General features: G+C 55.9%; 2 protein-coding genes across 3 annotated transcripts; both read left to right on the forward strand.

Moving 5' to 3' along the window:
• The first annotated feature begins 1,539 nt into the window (after positions 1 to 1,539).
• On the forward strand, positions 1,540 to 8,201 carry FOXC2 (forkhead box C2). Of its 2 annotated transcripts, XR_012126635.1 has the most exons (2): positions 1,540 to 3,820; positions 5,737 to 8,201. XR_012126635.1 is itself a non-coding variant. In XM_036993739.2 (1 exon), the coding sequence occupies exon 1, from the start codon at positions 2,141 to 2,143 to the stop codon at positions 3,647 to 3,649; it is 1,509 nt and encodes a 502-aa protein (XP_036849634.2). In that variant the 5' UTR covers positions 1,540 to 2,140; the 3' UTR covers positions 3,650 to 4,515. The 2 variants fall into 2 exon arrangements, 1 of the variants encoding a protein (XP_036849634.2); XM_036993739.2 differs by lacking the exon at positions 5,737 to 8,201 and having other exon boundaries at positions 1,540 to 4,515.
• A 3,423-nt stretch (positions 8,202 to 11,624) lies between these two features.
• Positions 11,625 to 15,798, forward strand: FOXL1 (forkhead box L1). Its single transcript, XM_036993734.2, has one exon. It carries the CDS (start codon positions 12,833 to 12,835, stop codon positions 13,889 to 13,891), a length of 1,059 nt encoding a protein of 352 aa, XP_036849629.2. The 5' UTR covers positions 11,625 to 12,832; the 3' UTR covers positions 13,892 to 15,798.
• Positions 15,799 to 17,455: the final 1,657 nt, after the last annotated feature.

Genomic DNA, 17,455 nt, shown 5'->3' on the forward strand with positions numbered 1-17,455 from the left:
GTAAAACCATTCAGGGATAATGCACATAAATATTTTTTTCTTTTGTTCTTTTACTGAAACCTAATGCGATGTCTCCAATGCTTTCTGCCCACTTCCCGAAACTGAGTGACTGACCCTAGATGCACAGCTTTTCCTGGGAATCTGATAAGCAGCCGACGGAACAGGTCGAGGGAAAGGAAATGTGAAATATGGAGGTCTTATCTGAAGATTTCTTCCCTACCCAACCCGACGGACAGTTCCCAGAATTCGGACCAGCATTTAGTCCTTCTTAGGGAAGTCTTGCCCCTTCAGGGTAAGTGGTAAAAGGGGGATTCGATTCTTCTAGGTGTTGAAGGCATACATAGTCCACAAATAACAAACTTGCGGGATACCTAGAGGGAAGGGAAACGCTCTAGAAGGCGAGGACACCGAGTGGACCCAGGTCAGCAACACGAGGAATATCTTCTTCGGAGGTGTCTTAACCGTTCGCAAGCGCGTACCCCGTCTTCCCGCGGAGCCCCGGCGCCCTAACCGTCTTATCAAACACCAACCAAACCAAACAGGCCGAGATGTAGAAAGCCAACCCGGAGAATCCCAAGGCAGCTTTGCCAGGAGCGGGAGGGGGGCACTGCGCCCAGGGGCCCGTGCGGCGCGGAGGGCAAGCGTCTAGGGGCGAAGCCCCCGCAGAGGCAGGCTCGGGTTTCCCCTCCGCAGCAGGAGAACCCCGGCCTTGCCTGGGCCGGGTGGCTGGCGGCATTGTTCCCGTCTTTGGGGAGCGCGGGAGTCAGCCTGTCAAAGGGAATTCATTTCTGGGAACAGGGGGAGCCGCCGCGAAGCTGGGGCCGACGGCGGGCTGCGGGTGCCTTCGGGAGAGAAAAGGGGGAAACGAGCGGTTATTCACCCTCTCCCCCAAACTCCGTAGAATGCTCACGAGGACGGGGATGATTTACCGAAGCCACCTCGCATTTAGAGGAATAAATTCCCAAGATGTTGCTATTCCCCCACTCCGCCTTGCCCCCGCAGACCCCACGGCCTGCCGCCTCCGGTGCGGGCGACGGGCACTCAGTTTCTATAATTTGACTCTAAAACCTTTGCAGGTCATTCTGGACGGCCCTGAACCGGGAAAACTCCCTCTTGGTTATTAATTATTTGCTTAGATAATGACAACATCCAGGGGAGGCCCCTTCCATTCCAATCCAGCACGTTTGCTTTGAACCCATTACACCTGGGCCCCTGTAATTAGGAAATCTAATTATTCGCCTCATCACTCATTAATAAGAAAAATAGTCCCAGGGCCTTTGCTACTTACTAGGTCTTTAGGGAGATATTTGACCACGTTAATCAATTCGATTTTGTTTCAAACTACCTTTTATCTGCAAAGGAGGTTCAGGGTTTTCTTTTTTTTTTTTTGCCTTGGGCACGTGGGCCTATTAACCAAAATGTGATAATAACATAAATTTTAATAAGATATAACTTTTAAAAAATCTTTTCAAGTCAAGGGTGAGCTGCAGAGAAATCTGGTTCGGCGCGGCTGGGTCTTAGAGCCGCCGGATTACGGCGCTGCGCGACCTGATTGGTGCTCACTCCCCACAGCTGCCGGGTTATTGGCCCAAAGTTCCCGGAGAGGGCGTGGCCGGAGGAAAGTAAAAACTCGCTTTCAGCAAGACGACTTTTGAAACTTTTCCCAATCCCTAAAAGGGACTTCGCCTCTTTTTCCGGGCTCGGCAGAGCAGCCACTCTGGACCCCGGCTCGCAGACCCGCACGGCGGCCGATCTGCCGGGGGGCTCGCAGAGCCGCTGTGCCCCTACCGGCGCTCACCGCGGCCCGCCTCGGTCCCCTGCGCGCGTGGCGTCTCCGCCGCGTCCCCGGCCGCAGGCTCGGGCTGCCGCCCGCCGGTCCCGAGAGCGAGCGAGCGAGCGAGCGGGGGCCGGCGCTGCGCTAGTCGGGGCGCGCCCTCCAGGATGCTGATCCTCCCGGTGCGCTGAGAACCAGCGCCCCAGCTCCGCCGGCGCCGCCTCCACCGCGCCCCCGAGGCTCCCGGGCGCCCGCCCTCCGCCCGCCGGCTCCCTCCCTCGCTCGCTCTCCCGCTCGCTCCCGCTCTCGCCGGGCCTTCCGCGCGGTCGGTGCGCGCGGACGGTGGCGAGCCGTCTCGGACGCAGCATGCAGGCGCGCTACTCGGTGTCCGACCCCAACGCGCTGGGAGTGGTGCCCTACTTGAGCGAGCAGAACTACTACCGGGCGGCGGGCAGCTACGGCGGCATGGCCAGCCCCATGGGCGTCTACTCGGGCCACCCGGAGCAGTACGGCGCGGGCATGGGCCGCTCCTACGCGCCCTACCACCACCACCAGCCCGCGGCGCCCAAGGACCTCGTAAAGCCGCCCTACAGCTACATCGCGCTCATAACCATGGCGATCCAGAACGCGCCCGAGAAGAAAATCACCCTGAACGGCATCTACCAGTTCATCATGGACCGCTTCCCCTTCTACCGGGAGAACAAGCAGGGCTGGCAGAATAGCATCCGCCACAACCTCTCGCTCAACGAGTGCTTCGTCAAGGTGCCGCGCGACGACAAGAAGCCGGGCAAGGGCAGCTACTGGACCCTGGACCCGGACTCCTACAACATGTTCGAGAACGGCAGCTTCCTGCGGCGCCGCCGGCGCTTCAAGAAGAAGGACGTGCCCAAGGAGAAGGAGGAGCGGGCCCACCTCAAGGAGCCGCCCCCGACGGCGTCCAAGGGCGCCCCGGCCGGACCCCCCCTAGCGGACGCCCCCAAGGACGCCGAGAAGAAGGTGGTGATCAAGAGCGAGGCGGCGTCTCCCGCGCTGCCCGTCATCACCAAGGTGGAGACGCTGAGCCCCGAGAGCGCGCTGCAGGGCAGCCCGCGCAGCGCCACCTCCACCCCCGCCGGCTCCCCGGACGGCTCGCTGCCCGAGCACCACGCAGGCGCGCCCAACGGGCTGCCCGGCTTCAGCGTGGAGAACATCATGACGCTGCGAACGTCGCCGCCGGGCGGCGAGCTGAGCCCCGCGGCCGGGCGCGCGGGCCTGGTGGTGCCGCCGCTGGCTTTGCCCTATGCCGCCGCGCCGCCCGCCGCCTACGGCCAGCCGTGCGCGCAGGGCCTGGAGGCCGGGGGCGCGGGCGGCTACCAGTGCAGCATGCGTGCCATGAGCCTGTACACCGGCGCCGAGCGGCCGGCGCACATGTGCGTGCCGCCCGCTCTGGACGAGACCCTCTCGGACCACCCGAGCGGCCCCACGTCGCCCCTGAGCGCCCTCAACCTCGCTGCCGGCCAGGAGGGCGCGCTCGCCGCCGCGGGCCACCACCACCAGCACCACGGCCACCACCACCACCCGCCGCCGCCGCCGCCGCCGCCGGCTCCGCAGCCCCCGCCGGCGCCGCAGCCCGGGGCCGCGGCGGCCCAGGCGGCCTCCTGGTATCTCAACCACAGCGGGGACCTGAACCACCTCCCCGGCCACACGTTCGCGACCCAGCAGCAGACTTTCCCCAACGTCCGGGAGATGTTCAACTCCCACCGGCTGGGGATTGAGAACTCGACCCTCGGGGACCCGCAGGTGAGCAGCAACGCGAGCTGCCAGCTGCCCTACCGATCCACGCCGTCTCTGTACCGCCACGCAGCCCCCTATTCCTATGACTGCACGAAATACTGAGCTGCCCCGGCTCTCCCCTGTCCTGGCCCGCCCCGGCTTCGCCGCCCAGACCCGGCCCTCTCAGACAGTTCAGGCTGCGGAGAAGCAAAAGGCACCAAAACATGTCCACCAGCTGCTTCTCAGGCCCGGGAGCAGAGAGCGCGCCAGCCCCAGCCCTCTGTGAAGCTGCAGGTAACTTCCATCCGCCGCCCCGTTTCCGAGGTCCCAAGAAGCCCCTAAAAGGGACGCAGCCCAACGACGTGAATATTGATTTTAAACTCCCCCTCCCCGACCAGCATTGCTGTGCTCACTGCTCCACTCGGGGTTTCAAAAATTAAGTTATGGACCGAATTCCATAGCGACCCAGTAACGACTCTCTGTAGAGCCCTCCATAGGTATGTGGGGGTCTCTATAGATTCTGTATGTGCTGTGTGTAATTTTAAATTTCTCTAACCGTGCTGTACAAACGTGTTGATTTTTAATCAGGCTATTTGTTGTTGTTCAGAGCCATTAATATAATATTTAAAGTTGAGTTCACTGGATAATTTCTCATCTTGCCCATCCATTTCTAACTGCCAGATTGAAAATTCAAGAAACCTATGTAGGGTTCCCCCCCTCGAACAATGATGAGACACAATTCTTTTCCCAGTTGTAGGTCTTTCACAAAACAAGAAAATAATTTATTATTTGTTTTTGGCCGATAAAGAAGTCAAGTATCTGATACTTTTTATTTACAAAGTGTGATGGTTTTGTATAGTAGATTCCTCCCTGAGCATTCCTAAAAGAAAAAAAAAAACTAAAAAAATTTAACTTCACCTTTGTTTGTCTTATGTGGTCTTAATTGTTGTACTTACCTTAAAATAAACCCGTGTTGTTTTCTGCCCAAAGTCCGGACAGTGTGTTTGTGTTCTCACTTTAAAAAAAAAACAAAACAAAATGTGTTTGTAAATCCACCTGTTTGATTATTTTTGTTACCCAGGTGGGTAAACATGTAGACATATACAGATAATCGCAGAGGAATGGGGGGCACTACCCTGTGGTTAGTGACAGAAAAGTCTTTTGATTAATTCAAAATCCCGCACTGGCCGAGGCGATGGAGAGACAGTCCTGGTTAGATTCGGCATCCTCGAGGACTGCGTGCAGTAATGTAATTTGCCGTAATGCGTTTTACTAAATGCACAGAAACATGCCGATTGTCAAAACAAACAGTACCATTCTATTTCAATGCCCAGCCATCTCCAATTTAGGAGGCATGAAGGGAAGGGTAGATATTTTCCATTAGCTAACTACAAACCAGGGGGAGTCCTGCTTTCTCTTGATTTCCTAAAATACGGACTTCCTTCCCTTCCCCACTTTAATGATTTTCCAGAAAAGAATTTGAACTGGGCCTCAGAAGGTTGAAAGGGGACTGATTCTACAGTGCTTAATGACCATCCCCAAAGGCGGCCAGGTCAGAGGTGGATTTCAGACCTCTCCACTTCTTGATCTGGTTTCTAAATCCTTACCCTATTGCAGTGAAAAAAAATGTAAAGCCTCATCACCCTTCCAAAATAATTTACAATGCTTTCAGAGTTTTAAGTGTATCAACTTCTACAGGACTTTAAATAATAGGGAGATTTGTTTTTCTTTTCCATTTTGATCTCTCCTCTTTAAAAATTTTAATAGCGATGTAGCCTTTGTGAGGTGGGGCTGAGGGTAACTGGCTTTCTTATCTCTTTCATTTGCTGAAAACCAGTGTCCCTAGGGTTCTCTGTGTGTGAATTTTGGGGCCAGAGGTTCGAATTGGGAATGTGTTTCCCACTCCAGCAGGTGAGCTGCACTTCGCCAAAGGTGAAGCTCCTTGTGGACTGAAAGTTTCAGGCGATGACGATTTTTCAAAAGGTGATTTTGCTTGAAACAATGACGTTGAACGTTAACCTGGGTGTTGTGCTGATGGTGTTTTAAACATGCCATTTAGTCTCTATGTTACCCTGACATAGAACTGGGGGAAATTTAAGCATAATGCATTTCTCTGTATGTGCGACACAGATTCTTTCCTCCTGTGGCCCCAGAGGTGGCATGTGGTCAAGACTTACAGGCTGCATTTTATTCCTTTTTGTAACACGCAGGAGCTGGGAGCCTTGGTGCTTGGCGCTTGACCTTCAGCAGGGCCCCCGGGCCACCATGCTTTGCTTGAGTGAGCTGGACCAGCCATCCCCTCTGTGCTACAGAATGAGGCGCCCAGCGCTGCTTGCCCAACTCTGGCGGTCTGGGTTCATTTTGGCCGCAGCAGAAGAGCATATTCTAGCTGGCTTTCTCTTTCCCCAGATGTTTCAGAGTCCTCCCTGAAAGCTTGCCCTCATCTTAAGATTTGGAACTCAGAGGAGGACTGAAAAAAACACACGGAAAATAAAGAAAAGAACAATGGGATGGAGTGGGGTGAAGCCTGGAGCTGGCACGGAGACCCCTCTGGGATTTTCCTCTGGGGAAAGAAGGCCTCCCACTGTGCATAGGCTGCTCACCCAAGCGTAGTGGGGGCCAAGACAGGGGCCCTTCCATTCTCCTGGGAATGTGTTTGGGGCTTTATCCAGGCCCTGGAGGAGGCAGAGTGGAGAGGTGTGTCAGGCCGGTCCGCTGGGCCCCGATCCCCGAAGGCTGCCTCAGCCTAAGGCCCTGGAGGCCAGGGTAGGTGCGGGTCAGTGCGGGTCAGTGCGGGAAGGCCGGCCTTGTGCTGGGCGCTGGCTCAGGGCTGGGCGCAGCCCTGGCCTTCAGCAGCACTGCGGACCTCGGGCCTACGGGTGCAGCGGCCTCGGGAATCCGCTGCTTCCCCGGCGGAGCAGCAAGATGCGGCAGCGCGACGCCGAGCGGCGCCCGCCCGGCTGCTCTGCGCGTCTGCAGGGACTGCGCGGGGACCAGGCTGTCCTAGTTCCACGCAGCCGCTCGCCGCCCCCTCCTTCGGCCGCTCGGTCCTCCGAGGCCCAGGGCCTTTCCGGGAAGGGGGAAAGGAGGCCGGGGATGGAAGGGCCGGGGCGCCAGTCCCAGGCTGCCAGGACTCCCGGCTGCGGCGGCCCCAAGGAGTGCTTACCGCAGTGTGCGCGAAGCCGAGCGGGGTACCTGTGTTCCTTGCCGACCCGATAAGCGAGGGCGAGGCAGGTTTCAAAGATCCTGCAAATGCAGTGGAAGCGACCCGCGCGCCGCAGCGGAGCCCGTTTTCCGTGGGTCCCCAGCCGACCTTGGCTGGGTGAACTGAGCCTCTACCCGGGGTCCAGTGTTGACAGATACGGGCCGACCTGGAGAGAGCCCCACGTTCCCAGCCTGGGAGACGCAGCAGCGGGGGGAGCGTCATTCCAAGACTCGGAGAGAAGCCCTGAGCTCGCCGCCACCAGTGAGAGGCCGCCCCGTGCGGCCCAGCCCAGAGCTCTCTCCCAAGGCTTGACTTGGGTGTGCGGCCAGGTGGTCCTCACCGCCCTGGTTCAAGCGGCCTGCCCCACGGATGCCCAAGTGGAGAGTGCCTCACACCCTCGAACTGCTGGAGCCCTGGGCTCAGGAATAGGAGACCAAGACTACTCCTCCCCCCTGGCCGCAGTCTCCTCATCTGTACCATGACCAGGTGAGTGCAGAGGCCATTCCCGCAGCTGGGCCTCACTTACGCCCACCGCCCACTCTGCCAGCAAGAAATGAAGATCAGTAGAGAAGGAAATGCAGGGTCCTGGGAGCTTCAGTGCGTGGCTCATAAATCCTTCGAGGGCATCTCCTCCCCTTTACCTCACGACTGCCTCGGGGTCACCTCTGGGCCTGGGAGAGGCTTGTGAGCTACACTCTGGGCACGGAGAGAGAGCTCTCGGGGCCCCCAAAACGAGCCCTGGTGGCCAAGGGCTTGCCTCCCTGCTCCTGGTCCCCAACCCAAACCCAAAAACCTGGGCGGGGTACTGGTCAGGGTTGGCCCAGTGGGAAATTATTGATAATTATAAACCTGAGGTGGGTGGAGAGGGCGATGCCAAGAAAAGATGCCCATTGATTAATGGGCAGAAGCGAGTTTCTCAAAAATTGAGAATGTGCTGGGGCCTCAGAGCCTGTGCCCGGGCCTCAGGGAATGTGTGCCCCTGTGGTCCTCCCACCATACATACGCTCCTCACTCTCAGGGTGCGGTGGGAGCGGATAAGTCAAGACCTGAGGCTTCGTGACTTAAGTGCAGCCAGGCCAGGGATGGCTCGGGGGCCGGGCTCCAGGTGAGTGGGCAACTGGTGGGAGGACCAGTGCTTCCTGGCCCCACATACTTGAGATGCTTTCCCAAACTTTGAGAAGCATTCCCTGCCTGCCTCTTTCTTGCCTGGCGTCAGCTCGCCAAGGCGTTTGACGTGTTTGCTTTTTGACATAGGTATGTAAGGAAGGGGGTGGCATGTTTCAGGGAGTATGGAAGGCGGGCAGCCGCACTCAGGAGGGCCACTGAGCCTGGGAAGATGCCACGCCCTTGCCCGTGGGAGCCTTCCCCCTGCCTCCTGTGCGACATTCTTGCTCTACAGCAAAAGCAGAAAGATGGAGCTTGTGTAGAGTCTGATTTCTGAGTGTGTCTCTCTGGCGCCAAGGTTTTTCCAGTGTCAGGTGGGCGTCCTGGGGCTGGGAGCATGTGGAAATGGAGGGCAGGAGGAGGGTTGGCAGACTGACAAGCTCACAGGTCTCTTTTAGGAAAGGGAGTCAGGGAGCACTGGGAGGGCCTCTCCCCTCCTCAGCCTGGGGTGCAGCTTTGTACTCAGTCTATATGCCCACCCAGGGTGTGAGGTCAGGAGGTCAGAGAAGGCCCTCTGACCTCTGACTCTGTGGCACTTGGCCCTGGGCCTCACCTCCCCAGCTGCCCCCTGGGGTGCTCTCTGCCTCCCTCCATGTTATTTTACATGAAAGCTCCCCAACAGAGCCTTCTCTGGAAGCTGACTCCATATGGCCAGCTTGGGCCCCACACACAGGCCAGCTGAGGGTTCCTGGGGCCTCAGGCAGCCATCACAAGCTCTCTGGGCCCCGCTCTCAGCTGAGAAACCGGTCACCAAACATGTTATTGTGAGGCTCTGTGAATCTAACACACATCGGCAAGTGCTTCGTAGCACACAGTCCACAGTGAGGACTCACTGTCAGCTCTTAGGACTCACCGTGTAAGACAAGAAAAGAGATTGGGATTCTTCTGTCTCAGCAAACTGCATATGTCAGGGAGAACGGCCCTGTTTAGACCCTTGCAATCATTTCTGGTAACAAGGCGAGGTCAGAAGAAATCAGGAATTTGGAAACTCCTGCCCTGCTCTCTGGGCTTCACTCAGCACCAGCTGACCCCCAACAGTTACCTTCATGGTCCACATCGCCCAAGAGAAACAGCAGAAGACCTGTTTGATGTCCTGTCTCAGCAGGAGATGGGGGCAGAGGGCGAGAGGGGTTGGTAGGATGGTGAGGACCAGCTCCCAGCATAGCTTTGTCTCCAGAGGGCCTTTCCCTCTGTCTGCTCCAGACACATCTCCCTGAGCCTCTGCAGACACCGGGATGTCAGCCCTCTTTGGAGGAAGCTGCATGAGTTCTGGTCCCTGTCTGTTCTCCGCCTCCACTGTCTTGGGTGTTTGTTGCCCATTCTCAGTGTCACCATCTGTGAAATGGGCGACTCTGTCACCCCATCTTTCATGGATGTTCTCAAGAGCACTTTCACAGGGCCCCAATCCACACACACACACAGTAGCTCTTCCAATGGGGCTGTCTCCCTGCTCCTGCAGCACTTCCTTGCCTCAGTTTCCTGGTCTGCAGAGTGGGAATGATAAAGATCTCTGTTGCATAGGATTGCATGGACCAGCTTAACCCAGGAAAGCACGGAGGGTATCGCCCAGGACATTTCAGTCATTCATATCCTCCTCCTCCTCGCCTCCCCTTCAACGTCTTTAGGCAGTCGGTAAGCTGAGCTGGCTAAGTCTGGCGTCTGTCCACACTTTTCTCAAACAAACTGCACATACTGCATAATCATTTATTTATATGCATATATTCATATATGTGTATCACATATATTCATATATATTCACACTTGGAAAAGCGATGCAGATATTTGGACATGACACAGATCATCATTAAGGTGAGCATCTGCGTTTTTTTATTTACCAGAGGAGCAGAGGAAGGCAGATGCCCCTGGTGGGGAGTGGAGGCAGGGGCTCGTGTCTCCCACCCTCGGCCGGGCTTACCGAGGCCTCTTTAATTCTGTGCTTGGCCTCCGCTGGGCCTGCCCGAGGAACAGACTCCTTGCGGTGGGGGCTGAGAATGGCACTCCCGCCCTCATCACGCTGAACCCGATTTCTGCCCTAGCCCCAGGGCCGGAACCACCCTGGGGCTTCTGCCGCATCCCTGCAGGCGGGAGACCTCAGGGGTTTCCCGCAGGCTGGGAGACACGCTCGCGCTGACTTCAGAGGGAAGAGCGCTAGGCTGGGGTCTGAACACTTAGGAACCTGCAGGAGCTCTCAGGGTCCCCACTGGCTCCCTGGGACCGGGTGTCCCAGTCTACCGGGCTTGGCTGTGCCCGGCCGAGCATCTGCTGGGGCCCACGCTGCCGAGCTTCCGCAGGAGGGCGCATCCGCGCGCGGAGCTGGGCTAGTGCCCGGCGCTCCCCGGAAACGGGCCGCCGCGCGCTGCTTCCAGCCGCGGCCCCTCCCAGGCTCAAGTTACACACTCATCACCTGGGAGCGCGGGATTCGTCCCCGCGCCGGGGCTTTGCGGCGGGAACCTCCCGGAGACTCTGGCAACGTCTGCAAATGCGAGGACTGGGTGTGCCTCTCCAGACCGCCGCTAGAACGTGGTTTTTTTTGTTGTTTTTTTTTTTTTTTTACTATCAGTGGCCCGCCCACCAGCTGCGCGAGTCTCCGCCCGCGTCCGGCCCCTGCCCAAATGGGGCGGTGTTTATTATTGTACGAATTCAAGCTCGGATTTGCCTTCGAGTTTAGGAGAAGCGCCGCGGCGGCGCGCCCTTCAGGAGATGCCGGGGCGCGCGTGCTGGACTTCGGGTGCCGGGCAAACTCCAGCAAGGGCTCCGGGTGCGGAGGTGGAAGTGGGGGCGTGCCGAATGACACCCGTTTGTCCTTTGCTCCGGGTCTGTTAGAAGAGGGAGGCCGTACATCGAGCTGGATGCAAACTTGGTCTTGCCGGAGCGCGCAGCTCTGGAGAGGATGGGTGACCCCAGGGACTGCGAGACCCGCGGGTTGCATAAAGGCAGGCATTGGGGTTCTTTCCCGCCTCCGCGTTGCAAGGGATGCCCCTGTAAGAAGTGTCCCGCGCCTCCAGCATAGAGAGCCACCCTCAAGCCCTGGGCAGGGCGGGGCTGGGCCGGCCGGCCGGCCTCTGTTAGCGCCGCGAAGGGAGCCTGGAGGTGTCCTCCCAGGGCCAGGCGTGGGCTCCCTCAAGCCGAGCCTGCACCCAGACCGGTTTTTCGACTCCGATGGCCACTTCCTTTTCGGTATTTCAAACTTACCCGCTCTCTTGAGGTCTGTTCGGAACTTTCAAACACAGGAGTCACTTTCTGGGTTCCCCATTTTAGAGCGGGATTTTCCCTGGTTTTCCGTGTTTAAGGCGTACCTGAGCGATGGCGACCACGTGTCTCTTCTCTGTGACACCCTCCCCAGCTCCCCACACCACACCCCCCCTTCCCCCGCCGTAAGCCCCGCCCCTTCCCGGGGAGCGTGGTGGTGGGCCACCCCCACGCCCACCTGCAGTCCTCACCCCGCCTGCTTTGGCATCGCCGCACGTTTTACTCAATGAACCACTAATTCAGTTAGACCGAGTGGGTTTTTTTCTTTCTTTTAAAAAATATTCAGCAGAGATCATAAACAGGAACTAGTCACGCTAAGCCTCCCCCCACACCCCTCCTGGGTGGAGTGGGGGAAGACACCTCCTTCTGAATCGGCATCATTAAAGGGTCTTGATTCAAACCATGACGTGGCTAAATGTAAAACGAGAACAGGGGTGGGGGGTGCTTACACCCCATGTTGAGTGGGTGGGTGGAGGAGAACAAGCAGGCTTCCCAAATGCTTAATGTAATCACGGGCCAGCTGCGTGCACTTGTAAAGTTGTTATAACCCCCTCCTTGTTATAAACAGGAAAGCGCAGAATATAAAGCAAGAGCCCCGCATTCACAAACACCAGCTCCCCCGCGCCAGCTGCCAGACTCCCCTTTTATGGTGATCGCTTTCAACCAACTTCAGCCGCATCAGAAAGACCTTGGCTTATCCCCTGAGCTCTTCAACCGGTTTATTTTGAAACGTGAAGACCAGGTACCCCACACGCTCTCCAGCTCCCCACACCCGGTGCGTTGGCAGGAGAAGCTGGGCGCCTGGAGGCCTCTCCCCTGGGTTCCCAGGGAGCCCTGGAGGTCGAGGCTTGCCCCCTCCAGGACACTAGGCCCCTAAGGGGGCCGCCAGACTCCTGCGGATTTCCTGAGGATTTCCCCCAAGGACGGTTTTTCTGCCCAGACTCCCAAACCTCTTAGACACGCCCCTGCCCCCAGCCCCCAAATTTCTAAAAGCTTTCAAAGACCCCAGAAGACATTTTATGAGACTGTGCCCTATCCAAATCTTCTATCAATCGTGGGAGAAGAAAAGCCTTTAAGTGGGAGGCCGCGGATTACGGGGTTCCCCCAGGCCGGCGGTAAAACTCAGCCTTGCGCCCCCGCCCCAATCTGCACTTCTCCTTCCTGGCCCGCAGACCCCGCGCAGAGCCACCGCGGTCCACATCCTGCCTCGCTGACTGTGTGTGCTTACAGCGTCAAGGGGTGGACGTGATATTTCAAACATCAGATCAGTGCGTTTATATATTGGGTGCCCGGAAATTTTTCCAAATAAACACAGCTTGATTCAACTTGGGTGGGCGGACTTATCAACAGACTAATTCTATAAACAAATGAAGGAATAGCCCCGAAAGCGATTGGCTGGTATCAAAAAGACACGTGGAGGGAAAAGCTTGGAGTTTTTCAGCAATGAAATTTTAATTAATGTGGGTGGGCTGAGAACACAACGACTGTTTATCATAGACAATTTATTTTCCAGCGCTAAGTCAACATATAATAGCAAACTTACAACAATTATTTAACATTTTTAAAGCCATGAAGAAGGGACAGAGTGCTGAGCGGCCGGGCAGAGCAGCAGAGCGGGAGGCGGACGCTCGGCGGGCTCCCCGGGAGGGCCCTTGCGGCGCGGGGCGCAGCGCCGGCTCCCGCTCGCCATGAGCCACCTCTTCAGCCCGCGGCTGCCCGCTCTGGCCGCCTCGCCCATGCTCTACCTGTACGGCCCCGACAGACCCGGGCTACCTCTGGCCTTCGCCCCCGCGGCCGCCCTGGCCGCCTCGGGCCGGGCCGAGCCCCCGCAGAAGCCGCCCTACAGCTACATCGCGCTCATCGCCATGGCGATCCAGGACGCGCCCGAGCAGAGGGTCACGCTGAGCGGCATCTACCAGTTCATCATGGACCGCTTCCCCTTCTACCACGACAACCGGCAGGGCTGGCAGAACAGCATCCGCCACAACCTCTCGCTCAACGAGTGCTTCGTCAAGGTGCCGCGCGAGAAGGGGCGGCCGGGCAAGGGCAGCTACTGGACCCTGGACCCGCGCTGCCTGGATATGTTCGAGAACGGCAACTACCGGCGCCGGAAGAGAAAGCCCAAGCCGGGCCCCGCGGCCCCCGCGGCCCCCGCGGCCCCCGAGGCCAAGCGGGCCCGAGCCGAGACGCCCGAGCGCGGCGCAGAGGGGCGGCCCGAGGCGGAGGGCGGGGCAGGGCGCCCCGGCCCCGGGACGCCCCGCCGCGAGGGAGTCCCCGCGCGCCCCTCGCCCCTCCGGGAGGGCTCCTCGCCGCCGGCGCCCCCCTACCGGCCCGGGCCCGCGTCCCCTGAGGACAGCGCGGGCGACGCAGTCCAGGGCGCGGCGGCCGTGGCCGACGGCCAGCCAGCGCGCACGGTGGATGGCCCGCGGTCCCCCGCGCGCCCCGCCTCCCGCCGCTCCCCGAAGAGCTCCGACAAGTCCAGGAGCTTCAGCATAGACAGCATCCTGGCGGGGCGGCAGGGCCAGAAGCCGGCGGGAGCGGGTGAGCTCCTGGGGGGCGCCAAGCCGGGGCCCGGCGAGGGCGGGCCGGGCGCCTCGCTTCTGGCTGCAGCCTCCAGCCTGCGTCCCCCTTTCAACGCTTCCCTGATGCTCGACCCGCACGTCCAGGGCGGCTTTTACCAGCTCGGGATCCCCTTCCTCTCCTATTTCCCCCTGCAGCTGCCGGACGCGGTGCTGCACTTCCAGTAGAGCGAACCGGCGAGGGACTTTCCCCTGAGGTCTGGGCTCGTGGGCGACCCCGGCTCCTCCACTGGGGCAAGGAGTCACTTTTTTTTTAAAAAAAAGGATCGTTTCCTCTGCCAACGTGTGGACCCTGGGAAGTGGTGCCGGCTTCTGCGCTCAGGTGGGAACGCTCGCCTGCCTGCTCCGTGGCGAGGCGGATTTTCCCAGAAGTGAGGCTTCGGAGACTTACACAGACCCTGTCCACAGGGACTTGGGCATCTCAGACCTCCTACCGCACAAGCAGCATTCCTTAACCTTAGGTCAACCTAGTGGCCTGCCATCTTCCCACCCACACAGGTCCTGTGTGTCCAGGGGGCTCGCCAGGGCCCAGAGAGCCCGAGGGCAGGGCCATGGGACGCATGTGGCTGTCTCAATCTGACAGCCACGGTACCACCGTAGCCAGCTCGGTGGTGGCTGTGGCCCAGGCCTTGGCTTTGAGCCCGTGGGGGTGATGAGTGTTCACGGTGAGGCTTGTCCCTGAACTCTGTTTTCCAGGTTCTTTGGGAGATCTAGGGCCTGATGAGGATTTGTGACCAAAGTCCAGGTGGAAGCGGAGAAAAAACGCTTTAATTTTAAATAGAGAATTTTTCTTTTATTTTCTTCTAGACAGCAAAGGAGCATGCTATATACTCACGCTAAAGGCTTGGCGCTTTTCATTATAGCAATTGCCCTGTGGAAGTTCTATACTTAACAAACAACTTGTATTAAGAAAGCATAGTCTATACAGTCCAGCATCTTGTTGCATTATGATAGCTCATTAGTCAACACACATGTTCTTCAAGGCATGTTACAAACATTTCTGGACATCTTGTCTTTTGCTTTTGTTTTTAAGGAATCAAAGGATTTCAGGGACACCAGAAGTGTGTGAGGGGGAGAGAAGATATCTCAGACAATAGAAGATTTTTATTTGCATGTTTTTCAAGATCTAGGTTTAATTTTTTTTGGGGGGGCTACATTTTCCAGAATTTTGTTGGGAAGATCTACTTTTTACTCAAAAAGCTGGGTGAAGCACACACACAAAAGCAGATAGAGAGCTGGGTTATGCCGGGCAAAATAAGGGAGTCCGCTGGTGTCTGCTGGAGGGCACCTCTCTGGACCCCAAAGGATACGAGGCTTAATGGGTGGATTCTACCAGACACCCCCAGCCTGCAGCCCTGGTCCTTCCTTCAGGCCCCTACCAGGCAGGCCTAGAGCCTGCAGCTAAACAAACACCTTACAGAGGTGACTGGAAGTCTGGCAGGGTGGGGGGCAGGAATTTAGGGTCTGCAAAAAAAGGTCTGGTTAAGAAAATGGAGGTTTCACAGCCCAGTTCTGCCTGGAACTTTAGGGAAATGCATCTAACCTCTTACGGAATCTCTTTGAGTTACCTTGGGTTCTGAAACTTGATTTCCTGAAACTCCAAGTTACTTTAATTTTATCTGATGTGGGAAAGGCACAAAAGTCTTGAGTTCTTGGAGATAAGCTGAGATAGGTCTTCAAAATAACTTTTAAAATAGTTTCCAGGACTTAACATAAAAATGAACACAAACTTTACATCAAGAGAGCCTGTTGGTTAAGATATTGGAAAGGACATTTTGGACAAGCATAAAAATCTAATAATTAGTAGGCACAGAGTTGACTTTCTGAGAATTCATTCTTTAAGCCATGTGCTACTGACCCATGAATATTTCCTGGTAGGGGAAACATTTTACCCAGGCTGGTGGGAACACACTGGTGAGCTGAAGAGCGTCCTTGATTTTAAGAACTTGGATGAGACCCCATTGTTGAGATCCAGACTCACCGTAAGAAACTTAAAACGTGGTGCCAGGGCTGTCTCTGGATATTTTGTTATCCCGAAGTCTCAGCCTCTGTGAATAAAGTTGTTTTTTCATTAACCTCTCAGTGCCTGGTTCAATGGATTACCAGGGGTGGTGGGGGTGGTTGGGAGTAAACAATGTAATAGAAGAGAGGAGACTGGGCTCACATTTGGGAACCCCATCAGCATCTCAGGGGTTCTGGCTTCTGAGGGTGGGTGTAAGTGCTGACTGTAGGGGCAGGAGCAGAGAAGCCCAGGCCCAGGGGATGCTGCCTGGAGGTCAGAAAATAAGCTGGAAAGTCTGCTATTCAGGATGCATTTTAATTAATTTATTTATTTAGTGTTGATTTGTAATCTTGCGTGTCTTGTTAATTTGTGATGGTTGTTTTCTGGAGATGCCAACAATCAAATACTACCATTTTAAAAGGATGGTATTTGAGAGTTACAATTCCAAAAAGTATAATATAAACATGATTTTTATGGCACAGAAAAAAAGGGCAGGAGCGTGTATCCACTTTGTAATGGTGTTTATATGTACAAAAGACAAATTCTGTACTGAACGCCCATGCTTACCGGGCTTAGAAAAGCTAAGAGAAATGGACAGTGGGTCATTTTCTATGAACTCTACACAATCTCATGTATATTCCTTCCTACTGAAGGAAGAGGGATTTGGGGGCTTAGTCCTCTAAATGGCTGCTCTGATGGCCCACATTTAATCAATGGCTCCAAATCATTGGTCAGTGAGACCAAGAAATGGTTTCTACTCTTAATTAAAATAAAATCTCAGCTGTCTTTAGGGTCAACCAAGAGTAGAAGTAGGGCCAACTTCTAGTCTTAGGCCATCTGAAGTTACAGCTCTGTGCTCTCGCCTGAACAGAGGGAACAGATTCTGTTTTCTGTAAATGATCTGTGGTTCAAGCCCTAATTACACACATACACATACACACGAGTACATTGATCATAATCGGGGTTATAGCAGGTGTATTTAAATAAATGTGTGTATATGTATAGATGTATACACGTGTGCATATGTATGTGTATATATGGACACACACGTGTCTATATATGTTGTATACACACAAATGCGCAGAAATTCATCTTATGTGCGTATAAGTGGAAAAGACAGACTCAGATTGAGTGCTGAATCCCTTCAAATTAACCCAAGCATTGATACTTTTGGAAAGATTTTATTGTTCTATCTAGCTCAAGCCAGGGATAATTAATTTTTGCATTAGCAGGGTGAATCTCACAAAGACTTCCTAAAAATCTTGGAAGACACCACTTTGACACCTTTATATCCGCAACTTTTACAAGGACAAGACAACTTTGTAAAGGCCTTTGGCTTCGTCTGGCATTGGAGACGTGCTGGCTCTTGTAGAAGCTAATGGCCCCTGGGTCTCAGATGCCCCCTATGGTTTTCCAGAGCTTGAACAGGATGTGATTTGCCATTTTCAGATGTAATCGGGTCTGAGAAGCAGGCCATGTGTGGTCTCAACCATTTCACAAGGAGCGGCCAGTGTATATCCATGTGGGTTAAAGAACTAGCCACATGAGATGTTATTGTTACAGCTGAAAGCCGAGTCTGTCTGCCCAGACACGGGCAGGCTAATGTTAACATCCCCGAAGTGGGTGACGTTTCCAGTAACCAGCTGCACTCCAGCGAGAGCCACGACTTTGTGTACTTCCCATCTTCCCGGTGGCCGGAGTCCTGTTTTCATGAAACGGGGGTTGTTTCA

Source organism: Manis javanica, chromosome 17, assembly GCF_040802235.1.
Source record: "Manis javanica isolate MJ-LG chromosome 17, MJ_LKY, whole genome shotgun sequence".
Lineage (NCBI taxonomy): Eukaryota > Metazoa > Chordata > Mammalia > Pholidota > Manidae > Manis > Manis javanica.